This window comes from Apostichopus japonicus, chromosome 15, assembly GCF_037975245.1.
Source record: "Apostichopus japonicus isolate 1M-3 chromosome 15, ASM3797524v1, whole genome shotgun sequence".
NCBI lineage: Eukaryota > Metazoa > Echinodermata > Holothuroidea > Aspidochirotida > Stichopodidae > Apostichopus > Apostichopus japonicus.
This window is the reverse complement of record NC_092575.1, coordinates 14,572,259-14,586,288: the sequence shown is the minus strand read 5'-3', so window position 1 is coordinate 14,586,288 and position 14,030 is coordinate 14,572,259. Positions and strand designations below refer to the sequence as shown.

At 36.8% G+C, this 14,030-nt stretch overlaps 1 protein-coding gene across 5 annotated transcripts in view; it reads right to left on the bottom strand.

The window, feature by feature from the left end:
- LOC139981540 (plexin domain-containing protein 1-like) overlaps positions 1-13,714 on the bottom strand; it is a 51,593-nt gene extending 37,879 nt beyond the window's left edge. For 4 of the 5 annotated variants that reach the window (XM_071994000.1, XM_071994003.1, XM_071994002.1 and 1 more), the window contains exons 1-2: positions 2,401-2,439; positions 570-675 (exon numbers count right to left, since the gene is read on the bottom strand). In XM_071994000.1, the coding sequence (XP_071850101.1) occupies positions 570-675; positions 2,401-2,433 (139 nt within the window). In that variant the 5' untranslated portion in view covers positions 2,434-2,439. Of the gene's footprint in view, positions 1-569; positions 676-2,400; positions 2,440-13,555 lie in introns of those variants that run through there. The other variant, XM_071994001.1, reaches the window with a different exon arrangement.
- Positions 13,715-14,030: the final 316 nt, after the last annotated feature.

Here is a 14,030-nt window from a genome sequence, read left to right as displayed (position 1 = left end):
GAGCGTTATTATTTAAAGCAGCATTTTGCGTTGAGTCACCGTTTTTCCTCAATTTTTCCGAATCTATCAAGTTATTATACAGTACTTGTTGATGTATGTTTCTGTACACAGGAACCATGGTGTTATACATATTCACAAGGTTCCTATAAGTGGGAGGAGTCTATCGAAGTCAAAGATTCAAAATACGAAAATCAGAAAATGTCATATTTTTTGCACTTTTCGGGAATAGTTTGAGTTGAAACTTTACAGTTAGCTTAGTTAACGTCATTGGTATAGTATCCTAGTATTGGAAAATCTCGAGAATCAATGCAAATTGCTGCTTTAAGTAAAAGAGTGAAGGGAATAATGCAGAAGTCCAATTTTGAGAGGCAATTTTTGAATGCTGTAAAGTTTGTCTCATGTAAAGCACCTGCATGTTTCCTGTGTACAGAAACATTCATCAACAAGTATCCATGGCAATTTGACCATTTTACGTCTCGCATTTTTGCGATGCGATAATGGACAAATTATTCCCCGAGAGAGTGGTGTGAACATGTATACATTTACTGGTTTTGTAGAAATGTACTCACCAATGTTAGCATTTGTGGTAATGGCAGAAAGAGAAAGCAAAGTAATCAACACACTCTCTAAGCTTGACATGGTGGTTCTGCGTTGGTTGTCTTGATGGCTCAAACTCTGCAAAGGGAAATGAAACGTTCGTGTCAGAAAACTTTCTGTTCAAATCATGATTTGTATAAATGCTTGTAATATCATTTTACTGTACATATACTTCTACTAAGTGTAAATAGCTTGATACCATGGTCGACCCATATATTCTAACCAGAAAAAAAAAATCAATCAGTAAACAAACATGTTAAAACACATATATTCAAACATTAATAAGTGTTGTGAAGAACATTTCTATTAGACCGACACTACTGACTGCAGTCTTCTTTCCTGCATGTCTGGTATGGTACACTGTAGTACTGAATATCGCTAAATGATGTGCAAAGTATAACTGTTCACATTTTTTTTTTCCAAGGTCCTGTTTTTCATCTTTCGATGAATATCATCCACATGTGTAGAAAACTGCTATGTTCTTACACTTGTATATCAACCAAGTCTTGACCTTTTTGCTTATATATACTGTAGCATCTTGCGCTGCGATGCTGGATAAGTTGTTCTGGCCAGGCTTCCAAGTTAAATAATACATAGGCTTGCCAGAACTGTGTAGGCCTATTTACCACACATGTAACCACAGTAACCATGCAATATCTGGATTTGTTTAGTCAATGCAGCTTACAGTTAGTACACTACTATAATAATATGAGTTAAAATCACTTTAATTATCAGTACAGTTACAGTAGTATAGGCTAGATGTCAGTATTGTATCTAAGGAGTTTGGGCACAACATCTGAATTTAATACTGTGTACAGTATGTTTGTGTCCTCTCAGAAAACTGTGCACCCAAACAATCAGCGATGATGAAAAACAGCGAAGATAAAATGTAAATTTTGCATACAATTAAGAACACACCAATTGCATATATATCGTATAATGATCGACCACTAGCTGCCATGAAACACATTGCTCTGTGTCCAATGAGGCGTTACATCTACAGGTATTGTACTGTACAGTACATGTAACAATTATGTACAGTACTGTAATATTCATAGAAATAATTAACTGATCATACAAACTATGCAGACCTTCTACTAGATACAGAGAAGACAAAATGGCTGCCACTTGATGATCATGTGAGATGCAATGATCACCGTGTAAGGTGTGGTCGTGACTTTCAGACTTGGATGACATTTAGTGAACACATACAGATCATGCACATTGCTTTGTGAAGTGCCAGGGATCAACTGGGCCCAAAGTTGCACATGTAACAGTGCTGAACCATGCAGACTTGACATTATACTTCCCAGATACAAGATGGCAACCTGTGCAGCACCCTGTCAATTACACAGTACAGTATCTATCTTTTTGGGTACCGTGTAAACAATACAGTATGAACTGCACGGTAGCCACAGTACAACCGAAACTTCACCTTGTCAGATGAGAATTAAATGCCTTGTTTGTACTGTATACATGTACTTAAAAGTAGAAGTTGAACCTTGCAGGAAGAACAAACTTTCTTGAAATGGACAGTATACTTAATATGAATGTGGAAAGAGACAATGTGATGACTGTTACTTGGACGGAAATTGGCCAATGGATGTGCTGTACATACATGTATACAGTAGATATACAGTATACTATAGAAGTTCAACTACTGTACTATTCAAACAACAACATTCCATGTGCGATCAAACCACTGTTACCCTTATGCAGAGTACAGTAAAGCACATGTGAAGATTTCCTTAATTGAGTTTAACATTCACCAGTTATGCAGAAATAAACTCAAATAATACTTACTACATGGCAACTGGTGATTTCCATGATTAACATCCATTGATATAATATGAAAGGGAATTGGTTCTAGTACAAAGTTCAACTACTATTCAAACAACAGAAATTGTTGTGTGATCAAAAGACTGGTACCCTTATGTACGTAGAGTACAGTATACAGTACTGTAGTACATGTGAAGATTTAGTTAAGTTAGTAAAATAACATTTGTTGGAAAAGTCATTTTGATCAAGGTTTTACACAATCATATATGCATTCACCTGTTATGCAGAAATTAACTCAAATAATTCTTACTGCATGGCAGCTGGTGATTTACATGATTTACATTGAATGATATATTATAGGGACTTGTTTCTAGTGCAAAGTTCAACGAATATTTAAACAACAAAATTTGAAGTGTGCTCATAGCATACAGACTGACATTACCATACATGTCAAGTACAGTACAGTACAGTATGTGATTTTTTAAATTCAGTTTGACATAATCATTTGAAGGTTTTACAATCATATAGCATTCACCTGTTATGCAGAAATAAACTCAAATAATTCTTATTATGGCAGCAGCTGGTGATTTGCATGATTTACATTGATTTTATTAAGAGGAATTGGTTCTTGTATAAATTTGGTCATTCACTTGTACAGTATTTGGATATATTTCTAAATGTTATCATCTTGCTTGAGGATCCCATTTTGCTGTGCCACAACCACAGTACATACAGGACTGTAGTTAAACTATAGTACAGTATAGTATGTACAGTATGGTTCAAGGTTTATTGCAATTAGCACAGCAAAGAGTCACAGATATCAAGTAAGTAAGTACAGTAGTGTACCTTTATGCTCAATACATTGTGTATTTGAGTAAAATAAATCCATTAAAGCGTGAAGGATACTGGATAAACTAGTTGGGACTGGACCAATGTTTTGCTATATGATACATATATAGATGTTGTAGATGCCATGACTGTGGAAAGATGATTCCAACAAGAAAGTAGAATGTGTAACATTTATTCAGTTAAGGCCAGAGAGTAAGCCACGCGGTATACATCAACCCAGACAAGAATTATGGTCATATCATTTCCTTCATGTTTGGTTTCACACACAAGGCTCTACAAGTGATTGAGAGTAACCCTCCTAGATCACAACTCTTATCACCACTAGAAAAAATGTCAGCACTTTTTGAAAACTTTACAATCCCGACTCACTATGTTATATGTTGATCACTTCTAATACATTTTACAGATCCGTGTGGTGCAATATCGGTCCAAGAATTTTTCAGTTGCACGCAGGATGTCACTCTCTTGTCTCAAGAAATACAACATGGGCATGATAAGGCCAGAATAGTCATCAAGTTCAACAAAACCAATTGCATACCAAAAACCATCACAGGCAATAGGTTCAATTATACCTGCTAATTAAGTCACAATGTACAAATTCCAAAATAGAACAAGCAGGCTTGTCAGGCTCACTGTACCTTGATACTGTCATTTAGCCCTTAATGCAGATGTCACAATCAAACTCAAATGCTAACTGGTACAGTATTAATCATACCCTCTACTGTACAACTGGGGTGGGCAGCCTACTGCCCGCGGGCCACTTGCGGCCTGCCGGTGATTTGTTTGCGGCCTGTGGGATGTCTCAAGAAAAAGAAAAAAAAATCAATCTATTTTCATAAAAAAAAAAAAACGAGCTAGCTGCTTAGAATTTATTGACAAGTGATGCTGTCAGGTAGGCCTACAGTATTATCCCCATTAATTATCAACTGTAGTGTATCATTATGTTTTTGTGAATACAGATTAAGTACGCACACCTACTGTGCAGTATTGCTTGAGAGCAGGGTTCGCAGGTTTCTTCCGGGGGTGGAAAAAACCGCGGAATAAACCACGGTTTATTCCACTCGGAAGAAATAGGTTTCTTCCAGTTTCTTCCGGACAAAATGGAAGAAACTCATTTTTGGGGGAAAAACTGTTGATAAAGTTTCATAACAACCTGCATTGATTTCTAACTATGTAATAAATGGACAAGAAGCTCTATAGTGTCATCTAGGTAGTCTATATCTAGGTTTGGAGCACATGACCTGCTTCCAGCATATACTGTACACAGTATAGTACTAGGCTACTCACAGCAGACAATTCAGGGAACAACTATGGGCAAGCTATATTTTACAGCCCAGTTCTTAGTTAAAAACTAGTTTCTGAGTGGAGGGGCAAGTGTTCCCTGGAAATTAGTGTAGGCCTACTACAATGCACACTCATTACTACGATTACATTGACCACTATGACCATATTTTGTGGAGATTGAACTCAAGACATGAGGGTAACAGATTTGACTGGAAGTTGTAGTGTGAAATGTTCGTTCTTTTTGCTGTGGGATGACAAGTCCTCCTGTTAACTACAAGTTGTAATTTAGGGAGTTGCAGAAATAAAACTGTTGCCTAAATCTAACAGATATTGTTTGGCTATTTTCTTGGTGTTTATTGTATTAAATCCTCAGTTCATGGGCCAATCCAGGTTAATCATTCATACAGTATGGCCAGTTATGCAATTCTGGTTGATGGGGGGATCGCGAGATGAAAAGTAGTCCTTCAATATTGTGATATAAAGCAAACATCTTTTGGTGTAGAAAAATTAACAAAATTATAATCAAAACAAAAATATCATATTTTTAAGGTTTCAATGGTATGCATTTCAATCAGATGGTGGTAAGCTATTTGTCTCTTTATCATGTATGTGGGCTGTGCTGCGTATATGCCAATTTTCACAGTTTCTTCCGGTTTCTTCCAGTTTCTTCCGGAAGAAACTGGAAGAAACCTGGAAGAAACAGGTTTCTTCCAGTTTCTTCCACGTCCCCGGAAGAAATAGGTTTCTTCCGGAAGAAACTGAACCCTGCTTGAGAGTCCTCGGAATCAAAGGTTTGAACTCAACAGCAGGTCCTTGGTTAGGTGCGGCTCAGTCAATTTTTCACTCCTTACATCTGGCCCATTCATTCAAAAAGGTTGCCTACCCCTGCCAGTATAAAGCATTGTACTGTACCAATCACTGAGTGTGTGCATTGCCTCACACAGTGTTCTTCCTAGTGCTCTACATGATTTCAAACCCCCTCAATGTCTGGAAGGAACTTGATATGCAAAACCACCAGCAGATACTTTTGAAAGTATTCTAAACTTTCCCAATCATGCGCATCAACAGTATCTTTTTTTCATGTGGATACAGTCACTGATGGTGAATAGTTATGAACCGAAACTGATGAATTGGAAGTGACATCATAAGTTGAAGTTTAGGATCACTTCCAAAATGCATTGTTACTTGTTTTCACGCAACTTCCTTTTTGTGAATTCAATGAACATTATCTACAGTACTTAGTTAAGTTTCAACCAATCACTTCCCCTTTGAACATCAATGCACACAGTTTACCATATTATTCCCAAATAGTCATATACAGCATACAGTAGGTGCTGTTCCATGAATGGAACTTCTCCCTACAGAGCAGAGTTCTTGGTACAGTACAGTACGGTTCACTTCCATCCTTCTGCTTTTAAAACCAGAACTAATTATAAATTCAATTATAAATTCAGCTAAAGTACTGTATGAACTACAAGTTTTGGCAAATTTAAGCCCTGGTTTATGACTTCAAGCAGCTCATTCCTGAATAATAAATAAGTTGAAATTGCCACAGGTACTGTACAGTACTTAAATTTCCATACAGTACAGGGAATATTTTAGTGTAAAAAAAATGTTTGTGACATTAGCAATTAATTTTGAAGGCTCTTCATGTTCTTTCTTATAAAATATATATTATTGTACTACAGGTACAGTCCTGTGTACAAAAAAAAACACAAAAAAACAAAAAAAAACTGCCTATTACATAAGTTTAGCAACTTTAGGTGGCCATTTTGTGATGCAATACCAGATACAGTAAATCATTCGTTGAATGTATACTGTATCTAGAATTGACTTTCATTCTCAGAACAAAATACAGGCTAATGATGACCCTCTTTACAGATGGTGAAGTCCGAGATCACACAGATATTAGAAAAAAATGTGAAAAACATGATTTCAAACTAAGGAAAGAACTATCACCAGTGCTGATGGGTAGATGTGGAGGTAAGAGGTGATGGGCGATGACCACAAGGGGGGGGGGGGGAGTCAAATGGAGGTGCTTGGTGACCACAAGGAGGGTCAATGAAGGCACAGTGCTAGAATTTAAACTACCAGACTTTACTTCAATGCTAGGTATAGTCTGGAAGGTGTAAAATTTTAGTACAGTAAAAGGAACAGTCGAGACAGGTATGTAAACACACTGAGAAAAGGAGTGCAGTAAATATTTTAACATGATTGATGGCCGACCCATGATGTCCCAAACAATTCAAAGAGTATCAGCAAGGACTGACGCCCCAGCTTTGGCTTCAAAGGTAGGTACAAAGGTAGCTAGCTACATAGCTAGGCTTTGGGAGAACCTTACTGTACTTGCACCTGACTTTCTGGGGTACGCACACACACATGTTGCGATGGCCTTTATTCCCAAGCAAGACCTTTTCTTGCCGTTTTCATTGCAAAATACTAGTTCTCCAAAATCCACTAATATTGACCCAACTGCTAAGATAAATAGTGCTCTTTTGTGCATTAAAAACCCGCGGTTGAAAAGGCATATTTAGGTCGCCCATACGCAAACTGTGTCCATGAGAACCAAAGCTCCTCAAATATTGTACATTGTGTGAAAAGTTACAAATATAAAAATTATATATGTAGAAAACACCTCCAAGGAATCACTCATTAAATGATTGGACCACCTCTTTATGTACAGTATTTGTATTCTGACACAAAATTTTTTTCTACTTCACTTTTTCATGTTACCAAATCAAATACACAGTAATATCATAATGTTGTGAACTGTGTAGGTCACACCACCTCAGCATTTTCATATATATATATTTATTTTACAATGGCAAATAATCGTGATCCTTTGGCCACAAAGTCTTGGGATTTCAAACATCCAAAACTCAGAATATCTGGTTACAACCTGTCTTTTTTTCTTTTTGTAATTTGTAGTAATTTTGTGCTCTCAGTCTATACAGTATCTGTTAAGTTGGCCTACCTCATGGAATTTGATACATGTACTGTCTGTGTTGTGTACTGTAAATGTTGTATATATACTGTATGTGTTGATTACTTAGACTGACTCTTGAAAGAATTCAAGTTGTCAATCGGCCTGCACCATCATCTATCTAGTTACTAACTCTAGTCAGCAGAGAATGACTGACGTTTTTATTTCAAAGCTGTTTATTTCTTTGTAGTTACCCTATAGTTTCCAAGTCTTAAATCCCTGATTCTTGAAACTGCACAGGTTAATCTTCTATTTAAACATATTTCATGCTACTTGTAGCTTATATACATTGTGTAATTAAGATATTTGAAGCGAGTACAATTAGATCATGAAGTCTTGACCAGTGAACTGTAAAAGATCTAAATCCCTGGCTTACAATAGCTGCTAAAATCCTACTTTTGAATTTAGAAAAGCCATAACCAGGCTAAATACACACTAGCCCGACAGAGGACTGTAATTCTTCATGGCAGAGTTCGTTGTGTAAGTTAGAACTACTATAAAAGCTATGCGGGCATGTATACAGTAGGTATATACAGTTAATGGGAAACTGGAGTTAATAGGTGAATGAGGATGGGAGCTTATTGATTGAATACTTGGACATGTTCACTTGTACAGCCCTGTAATTCCTGGATATATCCGGTGTACAATTATCTGACCATAAATTGTGTGATTACCTTTTGTCACGGTCCCACTGTGGGCTGTTGTATGGTACACAGTATTATGAGTCACACTCGCATCACTGTATCTAGATCATACAAATAGCCCTCCCAAGATTGTTGTGAAGTGAGCTGATCAGCGCTTCAACAAGCTATAACCCAGACAAACAAAAATTAGTATATTACTTACTACTGACATCATCTGTTGAAAAACTGTATTTTTTTTTATAACCAAACTTTGTTAATATATACCAAAAAAATATGAAATGACATATAAAGTTTCTAGATGTCAACAATGTAGGTCTGTATAAAGGGCCTGGTCTATTCTTTCCACAGGAGACCATCCAGTATTCTGTTAACGATCTGTTTCTTTTCTCGATCTGGCATATTTTTGTGTGGTACACATGCATGTAATTTGCAATTTACAATATTCTCACTATACCACCATTGGTTTGTTCATATTGACTTTAAGATTATACGCCTGGATGGCCAACGTTCTATCAGGGAGTTGTTATTCCATAACAACTCCCTGGTTCTATTCATTCCCCTTAAATGGCTCAAATAATAACCTTGACACCCACAGTGCCATGATAATCAAAGACTAAAGAACATCCTTGGAACGTGGTGAAGAAATCCTGCTACAAGTGCTGCATTATATGGATGTGGACACAATTAGTGATTTACAGAGTTTAAATTAAAACCAAACTAAAACAGAACTGTTAGCAAACTGCTTATCCACTAAAGAGCCTGTGTAAGAGAATACACACTGTATAGTGTAAAAGTAAGAGGGCCTGATGTTTTGTTTCAAGCAGGATCTGAACAGAGGCTGAATGGCTAAATTAAAACCAAACAGTTTTTCTAATGAGTCTTGAAGAAAGTAAACAATCATATTTAAAAAAAAAATAATAATTTAATTAATTTATTTTGTGCGTGTATGTGTCATCAATGGTTTGATGTAAATGAATACAGTACCCATACAACTTTGACAGATCTGTACCTTATTGGTTTGAAATATTAAAACAACTACTGTAAAAGTAAAACCTAAAAACAGTTTTATTTACAGAACTAAAAATACCTGTACCTCGTAAAGTTAATATGCTTCATAGAGTAAGTTTTATTACTTTGCACTCTGTGCAGGTGAGCACTCCTTTGAATATTCAGTTCAGGTACGAATAACGATCAGGAAAAACCAGAAGGAAAAACGCAAAATGTTGGCACTTTGGATGGTAGAATGAGAAGGGCATTGACCGGAGGAGCCGTGGTGTTTAAAGGTTACCAGTTCATTCTAGGCATGATAAAACAAGGTGCTAGGGTACAAGCGAGGAGCAAAGTAAATTTTTAAATTTGCTACAAATTCAGCTGGTTGGGACAATATTTTCTATACTGTACTTTCATGTCCCGCTTCAGAGGCACTCGTAGTGTCAGTATGAGCAGTATGAATATTATGTTTCCATGGGATGAAGGTACGAACTGCTCATACAGTCACTGTCAGCATGAGTTCTTTGAAGCAAAGATATGGTAGGAGAGTTTAGAGAGGTGTTAGCATTAATTAGAAAACAGTTCCAACTGGCTGACACTTTCTGGAAAGCAATGAATATATACTGTAGATGTGCAAGGCATCAATGTGCATTTGACTACCACGGATCTGACATTCTCCAGCGCTTGTAAACCGTATTAAATATATTGGCAAATATCCACATCTCAAATAAAATTTCTTACATGTATGCTTTGCATCATCAACAGGGTTGGGGGGGGGGGGGGGGATGATGAACAAACCCAAAGTACACACACACTCACAGCTAGGCCTATGAAAAACAAAACAAATAGTTTTGTTGAATGAATATCTTTCTTTCATTCTTTCTTTTCAAAAAACCACAACTTCCAATTCTTTGTACAGATGATTGATTTTGCTGGAAATAAATGAATCATAACAATCAACTGCAAAGAAAAGAGTTAACAAAATTTCCAGTACAGAGGTTTTTGTGATAGAAAAAGTCACTGATGTGTAACTTCCAAATTCCCTGTGATTTGATTGACTCATATACTGTACTGTAGTCGCATAGCCATTGACTACAAACATTCTTGTACAGATCTACAGTTTAGTGCTCAATGAACACAAAGTATGTTTTTTAAATACAACTACTGTATTTGTAATGTTCACTGTCCCCTGTGTAGAAACATGGAAGTTTGTCATATAGGCTATCATAGGTGTGTGCACTCAAATATCATAACATTAGGCCTTGTTGACACATATTTCGGCAAGAAGGAAGTTGTAGCTGAATTGTTTCTAAGAATATCACATATAATATCATTTGAATCATTGTTTTGATGACAAGATGTTATGAGTTGAAACAAGTTATGAATTTTGTGGGAAGATAGCATCTCTGATACTGAAAAGGATTGAGAGTTACTTTTAAGTAAAATATGCATTCATACCACAGTAATTTCTTCATCGCAACTTTGCATAAAGTTTTGCAGGCCCTTTGACCATGTGCTTCAGTTAAATTTTTGTGAGTGTGAACTATATATTCATACTTCCTCAAAAGAAGCCACTGGCGCTTGAGTTTATAATCGACATCAATACTGTAGTCTAAAACTTATTTACATACTGTACTATAATGAGGAAGGGGTCGGAACTGGCTGGGGTAGGGCTGGCTTGCCTACAGTATACTGGTGTGGGGAAAAGGGGATATATTCCGCTTCAGAATTTGATATGATGTTTTTCTTGTATATATACTGTATACTAGATACAGCTTACAACTTAGCAAGCTACAGCTTACAACTTAGCAAGCTACAGCTTACAGCTTAGCTTACAGTTTAGCAAGTTTTTCTGAGCGGACGCAAACATTTTTAAGACAGTTTTGCAACCAGTGAAAGCAATTTTTAATCTCCTAGTAACAATACAATACTGCATCAAGTACAGTAATGTACAGTTACAGTACTCCAGTTCATGTGTCTTGCATTCGTAGGTATCATTTTCGAAGACATCTTTCTCTTTCAACGACAGGTACAGTATTTTAACACTGTCAAGTTGATAAATTTTCCCTCAACATTATCAACATACTGTACTAATTACTGTAGCAGCTTAAATAGTTTTGGTCACTAAGAGGTACAGGGAAGAAAATTACAGCCCATTTACATATATACTAATTCCCTACAGTGGGTGTTATACAGTATACTGTACACTACAGTATATGCACATTCCAAGGTATTTCCTACAGTACTGTTACTGTATGAACAACATTTTCTTGACTGGTTTCCAACAGTGTATTTGTTAGTAAATTGGCATAGCATTAGCATGTGGCACGCTTTCTCTGTTTCTACCACAGGGGGGGGGGGATGAAATTGTGACCTTTAAGATAACAAGACCTACATAAATGAGCAAAATGACCTTCAAATGTGCATACATAAGTGTGAACCAATTGGTGGAACTAGCATGGTGATATATGCAGGCTCTGAATAATCTGGAACATCACATGTGTAAGGACAAGATGTGGTACTGCAATCCTAACATTAAGGTGCTACAGTAAGTACTTTTGCATGGTTAGTGGCGGTGCTATTACGTATAGTGGTGTTCAATACTGTATAACAGGTACTGTACAGGTAGTACAGTAGCTACCCAATTTCCCAAAACAGGAGAGCTAATACTGAGCTACTAAATGATCAAACCATATACATGTATGGACAAGAGGTGGCACTGCAACCCTAACAATGAGGTGCTACTACTGTACTGTAAGTGGCAGTGCTATTAAAGGGTGTGAAGACTTGCGCAAAAAGAGATGTCTAATGCCAGTAATCTGACCTAGTTTTGAATGAGGTGTAACAGAAGTGTTAGACACCACCAATGCCTGGTAGTAGTTAAACGCTACCCAAAGCAGGAGACCTAATACTGAGCTACTATAGGATCAAATCACATTGAGGTTTAATTACCAGAAAAAGAAAATTGTCAAAATCCTTTAAAATGGGAAGGCAAAGGCAACGTTCTGTCCTGTTTTCAGACGATATAGATTCATCTTAAATACTATATTTCCTCCACTGATGATGGGTTCTTTGTGCCTTTCGTTGAGGATAACTTAGTCTCGTCATTCTTTCATCAGGTTTCTTGTGGGAACTACTGTACCTTGTTTCCATGCTTGCGAAAGTAGACATTAGCGAAATGCAGTAACAATACGATATGGTTTAGGAAACTGTACATGTACTGTTTTGACATGATATGTACAGTAGACTAGTATAGTGTGCACTTGTACTATTTAGTCAACTTGTTGTGTTGCTTGGTATCAATGATGAGTTGTGAGTTGTTTGAATATATACCTAGTATACTTTCATTGGCTTGTTCTAACAAGGGGTGCGGTTAAATTGAATGGATATTAAGTACCACACATTATCAATTTTTATACTTTTGGTCATTTTTTTTATGAAAATTGGAAATCATTTGACAGCATTCCTTGCCCAAAGTTTCTTTATTTTACCTAAATTGTTCAGATGGATTGCTTAAACAATTTAATATTTTATGTAGGGATATATGTCTTTGTTCAAACACACTGTGCAACTACCAAACACACATAATAAATCCTGTACTGGCTCAATAGAGTTTTAAGGGAGTGAATACTCGCGCACAGAGAAACATCTGATGCCGGTTATTAGACCTAGTTTCGAACGAGGTGTAACAGAAGTGTTACAGTAGATACCACCATCGATCCCAGCTTGAGTACATAGCAGCGATGGACATCTCAGGTCCAACTGAAGACAACAAGGTATCACGTTTCATTACTTTCTGCATTTTGTAGCGATAAGAAAAGTACTTCACTTGCAAGCAACAGAAAGTTAACTTTTTTCAGAGGCGGCACGCAGTTTGTGGCGAGTCTTCAATGCCTTTAATAGAGTGGCTCATATTACAGTATAAACCGAAATACCAAACTTATGTCAGATGCAAATATCTATGTTCCATTCTTTGACTTATAATTGTTAACAGAGTTATCATGTGTTTGTTCTAAATGTCTTTTGGTAGAAAATGGTGCCTTTTCTTCCTATTGGCAAATAGTCAAATCCACCAAAATTAGCCAGTAAATAGCCTGAATTTGCAGTCTGCGTCCTGTTTGCTATAGAAGCATCAAATAAACGTGTATCGAGATAAGAATGAATTTCGACTATAGCCTAGTAGTAGCACATATTGCCTAATAATGTTTCTCGCTCTTTGAATTGGCTACATATTTTACGTAGCTTAGGCTAGGCGGTGTGTTGTTAAAAGGTAACGTAATTATCCGAATTAGCTTATACAGTGGGACAGATGATTTAACTCAAGGTTTACTAGCAACGTTCCTATTCCAAAGAGTTACTTCTATTCAGTGCTCAGTATAATTAAAACAAATTTATTTTATTTACAGTGTGTGAGGAAATGAATAAATACCTTGTGTCTGTCGTGTTCGTACAAGGCCAGCGCGTCTTGCAAAACATTGAACGTATCAGTAAGTAGTTATGGAACTCATATGATCTGCTTGAAAATCAATTCGATGCATATTCGTACGATGGACAGACACTGACCATTACCGAACTGACAAATCTGCTGTATAGATATATATATAAATGGAGAGAGAGATAGTATAAGATAGAAACAAAAGGCAGTAGACCGTTAATCAATCCAGGTTGTAATAATTCCCTGTACGAACAACTGCGTCTGCGTCCCAAAACCTGATACCTGTGTATCAAATGTATATCATACCCAGTCGGGGGGGGGGAGGGGGGGTAGGGAAGGTGCACCGGAAAAGTTGGAGAGGGAGTTATGCTTTAGGGGGAAGCAAACAGTTTGTGGCACAAATTTTGGAAGTGCAAAAATGCACATCACTGGCACATTTAGAGGGCTAGGGGACCACGTCCTACCCATT